The sequence below is a fragment of the Polyodon spathula genome, chromosome 5, assembly GCF_017654505.1.
Source record: "Polyodon spathula isolate WHYD16114869_AA chromosome 5, ASM1765450v1, whole genome shotgun sequence".
NCBI lineage: Eukaryota > Metazoa > Chordata > Actinopteri > Acipenseriformes > Polyodontidae > Polyodon > Polyodon spathula.
In genome coordinates, this window is record NC_054538.1 from 75,014,290 (window position 1) to 75,026,486 (window position 12,197).

Consider the following 12,197-nt stretch of genomic DNA (forward strand, 5'->3'; position numbering starts at 1 on the left):
CGTGTTATGATTTTGAATATGCGGTTCTTTGGGTCGATATTATTGACGTTGCTTGCACCCGGCACCTCATTCTTTACAAATTAAACACTGCCGAATTCAAATGTATCCCTCCAGAAATATTTCAGTTTACAGCTAGCCCTCTCCCCCCCACAACAGAAACATCAAAACACAGAACCGTTTACTTTATCTTTTAAAAGAAAGCAGAGCTGCATCTTTGCCATTTTCTTTTAATAACGTTTCAACCTGTGTCACCGGATCTGAAAGCTAGGAGGAAAAATTAAGTAAAATCCATGTTGATGTACCGTGTGTGTAACACGTATCAAATAGGCTACGAAACAGTGAAAATATTTGATTGAAACACAGGTTCCCAAATGGTTCAACTTGTTTTGTCACGCTACAATAAGGTAAAATTGTATTTACTAAAGCATATTGTTCAACAACGTCTTGCACATCTGGCAGTTATAAAGTTACAACAAATATATATTTCTGTGCACCGATTTATTTTTTATTTTTTATAGCACGTTGACAGACAAAACGTAAGTCTACAACAGTTTGCTGTTACTCTATTACAGGTTTACTGCATAACTTTAAGACTCCATGAAAAGTGTGATGTGACTGTTGTGTTGCATACTGGGTTGGTATGTTTGCATTCAGCAGCTGCGTGGCGTGTTTAGTGCGTGCACCACCAGTAATTTCGGGAGTTGAGAGCCATGACAGAGTTCACCGAAACCGAATCCTGGATTCAGTGTATCCCTAATGTATATGTGGTGATTTTTGTTTTTGATACAAAGGGTATTTGTTATTAACATAAAAATAAACTCGCCTCAAGTTGTTTTTTGCTCATATTGCAGATGACTGTGAAGAAAACTCTCTCTAATTTCCGAAGGACACACCTTGACAACTGGCAAGAACACAAGCAGCAGTTCACAGACGACCAGTTGCTGGTTCTCACAGATCTGCTGGTGTCGCCGTGCTATTATGCATAACAAGGTGTGCTTGGGAATGGAAGAACTGTATAGCTTTTGACAGTTGGTTCTTTTTATTCCTGGGTTGTTCTTTTTTTTTTTTTTTTTTTTTGTTACTTGCAATACAAATCTCTTTTATACCAAAAAACATTACATTTAGCTTCAGAAACAAGACCTTAGACAGGTCATGTTATTCAAAAGCTCATTGCAAATTGGTATCTTGAATATAAAAAAAAGAAATCTGAACACTCACCCCCTAATGTAATTATTGGAATACAAGAATAATATTCATTGTAATCCTTTTTTTAGAAGCTGTGTGGGCAGAGGTTGAAGATTTTTACCCGGAGAAAAACATTTTATAAGCAGATTTATGTACTGCGGTTTAATCTCATTCATTTCCGCAATGAAAAGAAATGTTTTTAATGGAAATAATTGTTCATTCTTGATGCAGAGCTGTGAATGAAGTGCAAACAAATGTTAAGTTCTTGGAATGAGAAATGTGTATTTATGTATTTATGTATTTAGAACGCATTTAAGTTTCTAATATACTTAATATTTAAGGCTGACATAAGCAGGGACGGTTTAGCCTGCCAGGTTTGTAATGTTCTTGTACAGTTTTTGCTTGCAACAGTTCTATCGCTGCTCTGTGATGGCACCAATTGTTTCTTTGACATATTACTTGTGTTATGTATAGGTGAAAAATACATTGTATAAACTGTAGAAACATAGCACTAGCCAATTATGTTGTAAAAAAAAAAAAAAAATCTTTACTGCAATGTACCATTCAGACCATTAATTTGTAAAGATTCAAGTTAGGTAGAGGGGTACAAAATATATAGGTCATGTCAGATTCACTGTTCATATGCCATAACATGTTTTTAGTGTGTTTTTTTTATGTATTTATTATTTCAAAGGTGCTTTTTACACCCAACAAGTATGGTTTAAGTTTAAGTATATATTTGGTTTACTGGTTCTCAGTGCTTTGTGTGGTGTGTGCGAGTCTGACAAGGTTATGATTGGTGGCTTTTTTAAGTTGTTTTCGCCTACCTCCTTAATTGAAATAGTTATGGCATATGACGTGTTGTGACAAATCCCTTCTGCCCACCCTCAAAAATTAGAAATCTTATTGCTTACTACTTTAAAAACGTTTTTTTTTTTTATTGAGTAATAAAAAAAATTGGGTGCATACAGTTTCAGTTTAGCACTTCGCTGAAAGTCAAATACTTAACCACTATATAGTGTAGTTCCAAAACTGAGGTGATTTTAGATGTACTGTTTGCTTATTTAAAAAATAAAAGCCAATAAATGGATCATTTATAACAAACAAAAAAACCTGGTACTTTGCAACTTTTCATATGAACCCACACCCACATTTATTTGCATACTGTTTTAGTCCAAGAACACTACATTACCTTGAACAGTATGCTGCATTTATTCCATAAGTGATGGCTGAATAACCAGTAAGGAAGACAGGTGGGATATTTTACACATGTCTTGAGGAGTGACTAGCACCCCAGCCACCAAGCTGATAAAATACGGCAAGTTGGGAACATACTGTACGCAAGCTCCTCCGAAAAAATGACCGTGACCTACAGTACTTCAACACAAAGAAGATTCTAGTAGAAAGCCCACACATAGTTTAATGCCGAACAGCAGCAATATGTGATTCCCAAGATATTATCACTGGTTATGTTTAGTGCTTCTAGTTGTATTATTGTAATCATTTAATATCCAGGATGAGACCAATTCTATATCACACAGATGGGTCTAACCCTAACCCCAAACCTTCCTGTTCAGGTTAGAATTAAATTACAGAACCCCTTTTGGGAAAAAAAAAAAAAAAAAGTGGGGTATTAGTGATTTTATTGAAATTCCCAGTGGCTTGTTTGCTTCCTACAAACTGATTCTAAGAACTGTTGAAGCAGAACAGTGCAGAGAACAGCACTGGTCTCCTTCAAGCCAACCAGGTTTTTGGTGAGAATGCGGATGGCTTTTTCTGTAACCTTCCTGGTGATGCAAAGCTGCTGACGTCGAATATTGCCACTATATCAACACAAATTGAAATACATTTTTTCCCTTGCAAAACATGCGTAAATAAGGTAGCTAGGTGAGCACGCCTAAAATGAAATTACAGTTCTGAACACGTTTCCTAGACAATTCAATACAAACGCCTGTTCATTATGATATATGATTGCTGACTGATAATAAAGTATGTATGTGTTCTATTCATTATTTCTCACTCCAGTACTTCCTGTTTTCCCAATGTTAGGTACTTTATTTGTTGCCTTTCCACAGTGCTTACCTGCCCCCTTTTTTGTTTTGTTCTTTAAGCAGGCCTGATGCCCATTGTTTCCTTATCAGTTCTTTATTCTCTCACAATGTCCAGCAGCCAATGAGTTGTTAGGAGCAGCCTCCAGTTCAGCCAATCGTCTGCTGGCTTCCATGGTAACAGGAACGCCGAATTGCTTACAAGTCACATCATTGCTTTAAAAAAAAAAAAGAAATAATAATAATAATAATAATAATAATAATAAAATTAAATACTATGAGTGGTGCAGACAAAGTCTACAGCACACATTTTCTTTTTTTTTTATATAAAAGGGTCATGAGTGATAATGTAGATATACAGTATTGCAGTTAAACAGGGTTTTTTAAAATTTTTTTATGATTACTGTAACTTACACCCTGGTTAGCTGGCAAGGAAAATTATTAAAAACAATGTTTGGAAGATGTCCGAGTGACACCTTTTTCTATTTTGACTAATGCAATTAGCTTGGATTTTTCCTTTTCAACAGGAGTTTCATTTAAAACTGCAATGACAACAGTATGAAAGCTACCTTCCTGGTTTGCATTAATGCTACTAATCATTTTAGAAATACAAAACTACTATATATATATATATATATATATATATATATATATATATATATATATATATATATATATATATATATATATATACTATAATGTGGGAAATACTGTGCAGTAGTAAACGTGATTTTTAATTAAAGGTATTTTAATCTAATTTTTCTTTCTTTTAATGTCCAACGTTATGCAGATAGCACTTTCCAGACTCAATCTCTGATGAAACAAAGAAGTGTTTGATAATTGGCAGATTAGGAAATTAATGATAAGATTAATTTATATGTTTTTTGTTATCTTTGACGTGACATTTATATGTGGACAGTCACAATCTTGGGGAACAGACCCTACTCTCTCCATGTAACAATTCTTATACCAGTTCCTCACCTTATAAGAGTATGGTACAGCGCATACAGATAGCACAAACATCACTAGACAATTCAGTTTTAACTGGTTTCATAACACATTTAGCCATAAAGGGTATACATATAGATACATGTTTTTCATAGGGTTAATGTTACATTCAAATTAAGAATTTTCATAGGGTTAATGTTACATTCAAATTAAGAATTTTCATAGGGTTTATGTTATGTAATTAAGAATTTTCATAGGGGTTATGTTACATTCAAATTGTGGTGGGGATGTTGGGGGGGTGGTATTATTCATTCTTCAGATATATATTGACTTTGCTGCCAGCTTTTTTCTTTCTAAAGGGGAGGACTAGTAAGAGATTTAGATGTACAAAGTTAAATTGATTGCAGTGTTGGTTCTGGTTCCCATGGAGACCCCTTTTGCCTCAGTTCATGCTCTCTCATAAGAGTAATTTTCTGAACTTAAGATTATCTAAGGAAAACAGAACGTGTATGCACATAAGTCGTTATTAATAATAGCAGATATATATATATATATATATATATATATATATATATATATATATCACACACACACACACACACACAGTTGTAGTCAAAAGTTTACATACCATAATTGAAATTAATATTTTGTAGTAAAAGTTTTGCTTTGTGGATGTGCAATTCTTTTGCAAAACTCTGAAAATGCTAACTCAAAAGTATTCATACCCTGACAAGGTAAATAAAATTAATAACTAGCTGAGGCACCTTTAGCAATAATAACCTCTTTCAAACGATTGGGATATTTGTCAGTGAACTTTTGACATGATTCTTTAGTGCAGGGGTCTCCAACCCTGGTCCTGGAGAGCCCCTATCCAGCAGGTTTTCTAGGTGTCTTTGTGTCATCAGTGGCTAAAGATCTGTAACTCCTGTTAATCTTGACTAATTAAGCCAATAATTGGTTCACTTAAGTAACAGCGATTGGTTGAAATGAAAACCAGCAGCCACAGCAGCACTCCAGGACCATGATTGGAGACCCCTGCTATAGTGATTTTTGACCATTCTTCAATGCAAAATTGAACATTCTTAGAGACTATAAAAGGGTTAGGCATAGGATGATTGCTGATATTACCAATAAGTCAGTACAAGACAAAGTAAAGAGCTATCTGAAGACCTTAGGCAGAAAATGATTTATTGTCATAAAGCTGGAGAAGGATACAAAAAGACTTCCAAGCATTTGAGTATCTCAATTTCAGATAGATTTATCAAGAAGTACAAGACTCATGGTACAGTCACTGTTTCTGTCTCCCTCAGTCTGGAAGAAAGAAGGTTCCTTAACCAATAACAAGTAGAAGAATTGTGAGGAAGGTTAATAACAATTCCAGATTGACTGCCACAGATATTCAAAATGAATAGGCTGCAAGTGGGACTGGGGTTTCCATTTCAACCAGAGGTCGAGTATTGCATGGTGAAGGTCTCAATGGTCAAAAGCCAAGGAGAAAGCCGCTCTTAGGAAAACGTCACAAGGACAATTGCTTAAAGTTTGCCAGAATTGGAAGAATAAATAAAGGCGTCCATATACAAGATTAAGTTAGCGGTTTGGTGTTTTGATTTTTTTTTTTTTCCTATACTGAAGTTGCGTGAGTTTTTCAGTGGAGTAATCTTTCCTATACCTGTACAAGTCTGCAATAATGAAAGAGTGAATAACATGTTTCATAACATTGGTAATGGTATTACTTATATACAAATATGTGTGTGTATGTATGTATGTATGTGTGTGTGTGTGTGTGTGTATATATATATATATATATATATATATTATATATATATATATATCCTGTCCTGTTGAAATGAATCATGGTTTCTAAAGATAGTATTCAAATGTTCTTAAAAATGTAAACCGATATTGCTGTGAACGTACTTATATGGTGAATGAAGTTTGAAGAAATCTACATTGCAATGTGACCCTGAAGAAAAGCAGCAGTGAATATAATATGAACGTGATGTAGCTTTCTTCCATTCTACCAGAGAGACCAAGCATCCCATAATCAGTTCCAAATTACAGAACAGGAAATTGGTTTATGTTCAAATTGGTGGATGAACAAAATACATTTAGTTTTTAACACATTTACTTGGTATATTACCCTTATGAAATGATTTAAATCAAGAAACAATATTTAAATAGGCAGTTATTTACAACAAGAATAGACTCTGATTCCATATAGAATAATCTCATTAACGTGATATGTCTTAGTTTCTTTATTGCTTAAAAAGAAAAAAAAAAAAATCAGTAAGTCATTTAGGGGCTGGTGTAAGGATAGCGGTCAGGCAATTATTTTTCACTGCTGCCCATGTAAGCTTAAGAGCAATGCAAATTTCTCAACACAAGCTGCAATCGTGATAATGAAAGTGAGTCGCAGTGAGCACCACCTGTGGGTCTGGCTATTTAGCAGCCTCACTTACATCCCAGAGGTGAGCTGAGTGAATAGGAGGAAAGAGAGCTGTATGGGTTTTGTACAGCACAAAAATCAAACAAACATAAATATTAAAGGAAGGGCAGCAAAGTCCTCTTGGCGCACAGAAAAAAAAAAGCCTTGTTTCCGCTGCTGGCTGTGCCCCGACATGCAGTAAACTCAATTCAGAGTCCTTAGGGCTGAGGTCACTCAGGATGAAATTGAGTTTTTTTTGGAAAAGCCTCAGCCAACATCAGCTATGCTACCAAAGGGGCCATATGGTCCTCTGCAGTGAAGAAAGTCAGTGCTGTTGGTGTTACCAGGAGGCCAGTCAACCGGGGTGATGAAAAGGTGACGGGACCTGCTGTGGCGAACAAAAGCGAAACTTGCAACTCAGCACAGGCATGAAGCAGCAACAGGAGGAGGGCTGCTATCCACATCACAGCTGATACTGCTGGAGAGGCAGGCGAAGAGGACAATCCATCCCAAACAAAGTGACCCTGGGTTTAAATATGCAGGGTCTTCTCCATCTTACCCTTCTCCTCCAAAAATGTTCCTGCCTGTCCTCAACAAAAGCCAAGTGTCCCCACATTAGGAAGTGTACCACAGCAGCCATCCTGAGGCCAATGACAAGTCTCTGAAGGTGTGTGCGTTTATACAACTCTTAATTACTCGCTTCTCCAATAGTTATCACCTTGTCAGATAAGGTGCAATATTTCTGGGGGGACAGCAATTGCCCAAGTGCAAGGCAAAATCCTTACATCTCATTATAATGTTTCCAGATCCCCGCCTAATTCCAATGTTAGTCTATTGTCCACCTGTTATACTCGGTCGGTATCATCAAAACAATGGTAAAAATCGTCCATCCCTGTGGAACAGGTGTTGCCTAAGGGGAGCTCTGACTTCATGAGAAAACACTAGAGAGCTTGCTGCATGAATTCAATTAAACATAAGCAAGAGAGGGGTCAGTGCTCACCTCAGTTACCGTTTTGAATTGTAAATGAAGTTATTTTATTGTTTCAATTTTTCAATCTGTGCATGAGCTGCAACAGCACAAGTTGAATGTTCAACAGTAGCTTACTCTCTTAAGATGCAGTTGAATTGCATAGCACACTGGCTGAAAACTGACTTCTATTATTATGGTGTTTCATTCCATTTACAAATCTACAGTAGAAAACATGTTTGAGGTTTTGAATCATACACATGTGAGGTATATATCTAACATCTTGCTCACAATACTGGTCGTTTTATTGCAAGTACGCTCATCACAGCTCAAGAAACCTGTTCCCCGACAGGCTGAATCAATCAGCAATAATTTGACTGGGTTGCTGTGTGCAATAGCCAATGTTACTGCATTATGTTTTTCAACACAGGAAACCTGGACGGAGTACGATACCCAGAATAGGTTTGCGACAAAACGCTTCATCGTGTATCTGTTGCAGAAAGGCCACCAGATTCAAAATTGTTTTTCTTACTTTGTGATCAATCAGATGGTGAAACTGTGCTACATTTGGGCGGAGTGACCAAAATACGTCTCGTTTTGCCAGCTCCCTCTCCCTTTCTCCCCCGACCCCCTCCGCTCCCGTTGCTGATGCTTTCTTACTCCCCTGCTTCTTCAGCTCGTGCAGAGGCTTACAAATGAGGTGGATGCTGCTCGCGCAGCAGCCCTCGTTCCCTGCGTTTACCGCTGAAGACAAATACCATTCAATGCAGCAAACAAAAAAAAAAAAAAAAAAAAAAAAAAAAAAACAAAACCTTTCGCCTTCAGTACCAAGAAAATATCACAATAAGGACATACTCATCAGATTAAGATGCTGCTTCTTGTACGATAAGTATAAATTACATTATACATTTACAAAATGCTTTGCTAAATTTATGTTATTTTTCATTTTATGTCTGTTTGCACGGTATGCAATACAGGGATAATTGCCACATCTACTGTACAAAATCGAGTATATCTGTTTCCACTTCGTTCTCTGTTAGTAAGAAGCACAGAGCATATTCAGTTTATCAAATTAAGCAAGCAAAAAAATAGAAAGAAAAACAAGTGGTATGCATTACCCAAAAGGATGAATCATAAATAAATGTAATACAATGAATACACATAATACACATAAATATAATAAAATGTCAAACAGCATACAGGAAATGGCACGTTTTCCTTTTGTGCATTGATACAAAAAGCATCAATAATTCTTAACATTGGGCGTAACTCTGTAAACAGCAATATGCAATTCAGCCAAAACATCTGGAAAACGTGCATAGCTAGGGATAGTCATATATTCACATATATGATTAACAATTTTTTTTTTTTAATTATTTGAAATGGTGTGACACTAGCACTCGGGTGATTGATATCAAATCATTCAACAGTAGTGTTATTTACTCTAATAATATATTTATTTATTTATGATACATGTTGATTAAAAAATCACATTTACATCAGCAGCTACAGCATTCTGCTGTCAGTCACAGAGACCATTAGTGAATTACCTCAGAAGAACCATACACATGACTGCTATTCAGGCTACCATATGATTCATAGATTTATCAAAAGAGAACATTTTAGGGATCTTAACAGTTACTTTTGTAAAGTAAAATGCATATATTGAACTTGATAAATGACTAGAATGCACACTGTAATAATGTGCAGGCTGTATTAGAATAAAAATATTGTAAAAGCTGTTCTGGCCAGTTTCATGTTTGCAATGGTGCATTAATGACAAAATGTATGGGGGAAAAATTGCGATTCAATTTGTATTTAATATCCTAATTTTCTATTTAATTTGTGGTTGTTGTTACAGGTGCAAAATACTCACGAGGTCTTGAAAATTTAAAGAGCTGTGCTTATCAGGTGCTTAAGAGACACATGGGAATTCTAGGTGTTTTGTGACATACCGAACTGGATAAAGATGAACCTTACCAATAAAACACCAGACTTGGTAGATGAAAGCCTAGCGTTTGCCAATGCCACACTAGATGAGCAATTCTCAAATGGGACTTTTATTCACACTGCTACCCTGGTTATCTGTTCTTTTCTACTGGTCATTATATTCTTCCTGGGGTCCTATGGGAACTCCATAGTCTTCTTATCGTTCTTTGACCCAGCCTTTCGAAAATTCAGGACCAACTTTGATTTCATGATCCTGAACCTGTCCTTCTGCGATCTGTTCATCTGTTGCGTCACGGCGCCGATGTTTGCCTTTGTCTTGTTCTTCGACACCGGCAGCAGTGTCTCCAAGGAGTTTTGCTTCACTTTCCACTTGACCAGTTCTGGGTTTATTATAATGTCTCTCAAGACCGTAGCCGTCATCGCTCTTCATCGCCTGCGAATGGTGCTCGGCCAGCAGCCTGACAGAACGGCCTCCTTCCCTTGCACGTTAATGCTCACCATCCTTCTGTGGACCACAAGTTTTACCCTGGCCACCTTGGTTACATTGAGGACTTACCCCTGGCAGTCCAAGGTTTGCCTGCCACACTTTGGGTTGATAAGCGGGGACGGCAAAATTATACTCTACCTGTATCTCACTGACTTCGCCTTTTGCGTGGGGATTGTCTCTGTGTCTTATGTTATGATAGCCCAGGCATTAAGAAAGAATGCTCAAGTAAGAAAATGCCCCATAATAACTGTAGATGCCTCCAGACCTCAGCCCCTAATTGCCACTGGCTTTGAGGGTGTACAATGCACCGTGCCTGCATTGTACAGAAACCAGAATTATAACAAACTGCAGCATGTTCAAACGCACGCCTATACCAAAAAAATGAGTCGGGGCCTAGCACCAGTAGGTAAGTTCCATCTGGTGTCCTCGGTCAACCTGGCCACGGTGAAGGACTCCAAAGCTGTGATCACGTGCGTGGTCATAGTCCTCTCGGTCTTGCTCTGCTGCCTCCCGATGGGAATCTCCCTAATCCAGGATGTTCTCTCGCCAAACAGCAGCTTTCTCCTATACCAGTTTGAGCTCTGTGGATTTACCTTGATTTTTTTTAAATCTGGCATAAACCCCTTTATATATTCACGCAACAGTGCTGGCCTCAGGCGGAGGGTACTTTGGTGCATCCAGTACGTTGCTGTAGGCTTTCTCTGCTGTAAACAGAAGACCAGGCTCAGAGCTGTGGGCAAAGGAAGTCTGGAGGTCAACAGGAACAAGTCCTCCCACCACGAAACAAACTCTGCCTACGTGCTGTCTCCCAAACCCCAGAGGAAGTTAGTTGACCAAGCCTGTGGCCCCAGCCACTCTAAAGAAAGTGTATTGAGCCCCAAGGATACTGGTGGCTACCAGCCTCATGCCCAGAGCAGCATAACACATATCAACACTCACATTGAGCCTTACTACAGCATTTACAACAGCAGTCAATCACAAGAGGCCAGTTCCCCAGCCAGCCTGCAGCCTGTCAACTCCACCTTTGGATTTGCCAAGTCATACGTTGCCATGCACTACCATACAAGGAAAGACTTGATACAGGACTATGAGAGTACTTCAGCAAGGCATATACCAGTGCCATCAGTGTAACAGTGTCACAGCAGTGTAGCAGACAGGGTCAGAACAACATTCACTTCCTTTATCCATGAATGCTTTTGTATGCTATTTTATTTATCTGAATGAATGCATTTCCATGTCATCGTTATGTTAAGGGGATGTGGTGCCTGTTATCGAAATGCAAATAAAATAAATAAATAATAATTTCTGAAGTATTATTATTATTATTATTATTATTATTATTAGTCAGTCTGTTGTGTTACGACTGCCAGATTCTATTTTTTCATCAGTATTGCATTTCTCATTATAAACTCCTTGTATAATCAAAGTGCATCTTTTTCTTCATATGGACTGTATGTGGAATTCTCATACATTGTTTACTAATGTAATGTATTACAAATGCATTTCCTGTTGAAACAGTGTTTCTGAAGCTTGTAGTTATGTTATATATTAATAAAGATTGCCTCTATAAGAGTGAAGCTATCTATATTTCATTAAGGATGGCAGATCATTTGGCTTTTTGATGTTGTCTTTTAATAGAAATAATGGAATGTATTCACGTTAGTAGTTAGTAGGGTTGCTACCTCATTAGAACTGTCATCACAACTAAACAGAGGTTATTACAGTTTAAATCTAGTGGGGATTTGCTCCGAAACTGCAGAACGATCCAATGAAAACCAGGAATAGTTATAAGATAAGCAATCAGGCATTGCTTTGTAAAGACCCAATTTAAAATTCCTTTCGTGTTTGTGAAGTTGGAAGTTGAACATACTAAGTACTGATCAGCAACGACCTGTAAATGTTAAAAACATGGTGGTACTTTTGTAATGTTGACAATTGTCCACCGAGCGAATCAAATACTTTAAACCAGTTTAAACAAATTGCACATGCTGACTATAGTACACAGAAAAGGCACCTGTCATATTAGTTGACAAAATACTAAACATACAAAATTTTATTTAAGTGTACGTTTGACATCTACAAATTGTGGTATTTGTGATTGAAGTGTTCATTTTCACAAGGACAGTACTAGTAGTAGGGATAATAACAATGCCTCATGTTTGAGGACCTGCCTCAGTTGCTACAGGC

At 37.2% G+C, this 12,197-nt stretch overlaps 2 protein-coding genes across 3 annotated transcripts in view; both read left to right on the forward strand.

Annotated features, from left to right (window-relative positions):
- The window catches only part of LOC121316312 (proteasome activator complex subunit 4-like), a 47,098-nt gene extending 44,801 nt beyond the window's left edge, over positions 1–2,297 (forward strand). For both annotated transcript variants that reach the window (XM_041251331.1, XM_041251332.1), the window contains 2 exons: positions 852–990; positions 1,275–2,297. In XM_041251331.1, the coding sequence (XP_041107265.1) occupies positions 852–986 (135 nt within the window). In that variant the 3' untranslated portion in view covers positions 987–990; positions 1,275–2,297. The remainder of the gene's footprint in view (positions 1–851; positions 991–1,274) is intronic.
- Positions 2,298–6,112: 3,815 nt separating this feature from the next.
- On the forward strand, positions 6,113–11,573 carry gpr75 (G protein-coupled receptor 75). Its single transcript, XM_041251334.1, has 2 exons — positions 6,113–8,453; positions 9,435–11,573. The coding sequence occupies exon 2, from the start codon at positions 9,543–9,545 to the stop codon at positions 11,139–11,141; it is 1,599 nt and encodes a 532-aa protein (XP_041107268.1). The 5' UTR covers positions 6,113–8,453; positions 9,435–9,542; the 3' UTR covers positions 11,142–11,573.
- The last annotated feature ends 624 nt before the right edge of the window (positions 11,574–12,197 follow it).

What these genes read in the sequence shown, in the direction of transcription:
- gpr75 (XM_041251334.1), top strand. Translation starts at nt 9,543, where the DNA reads ATGAACCTTACCAATAAAACACCAGACTTGGTAGATGAAAGCCTAGCG.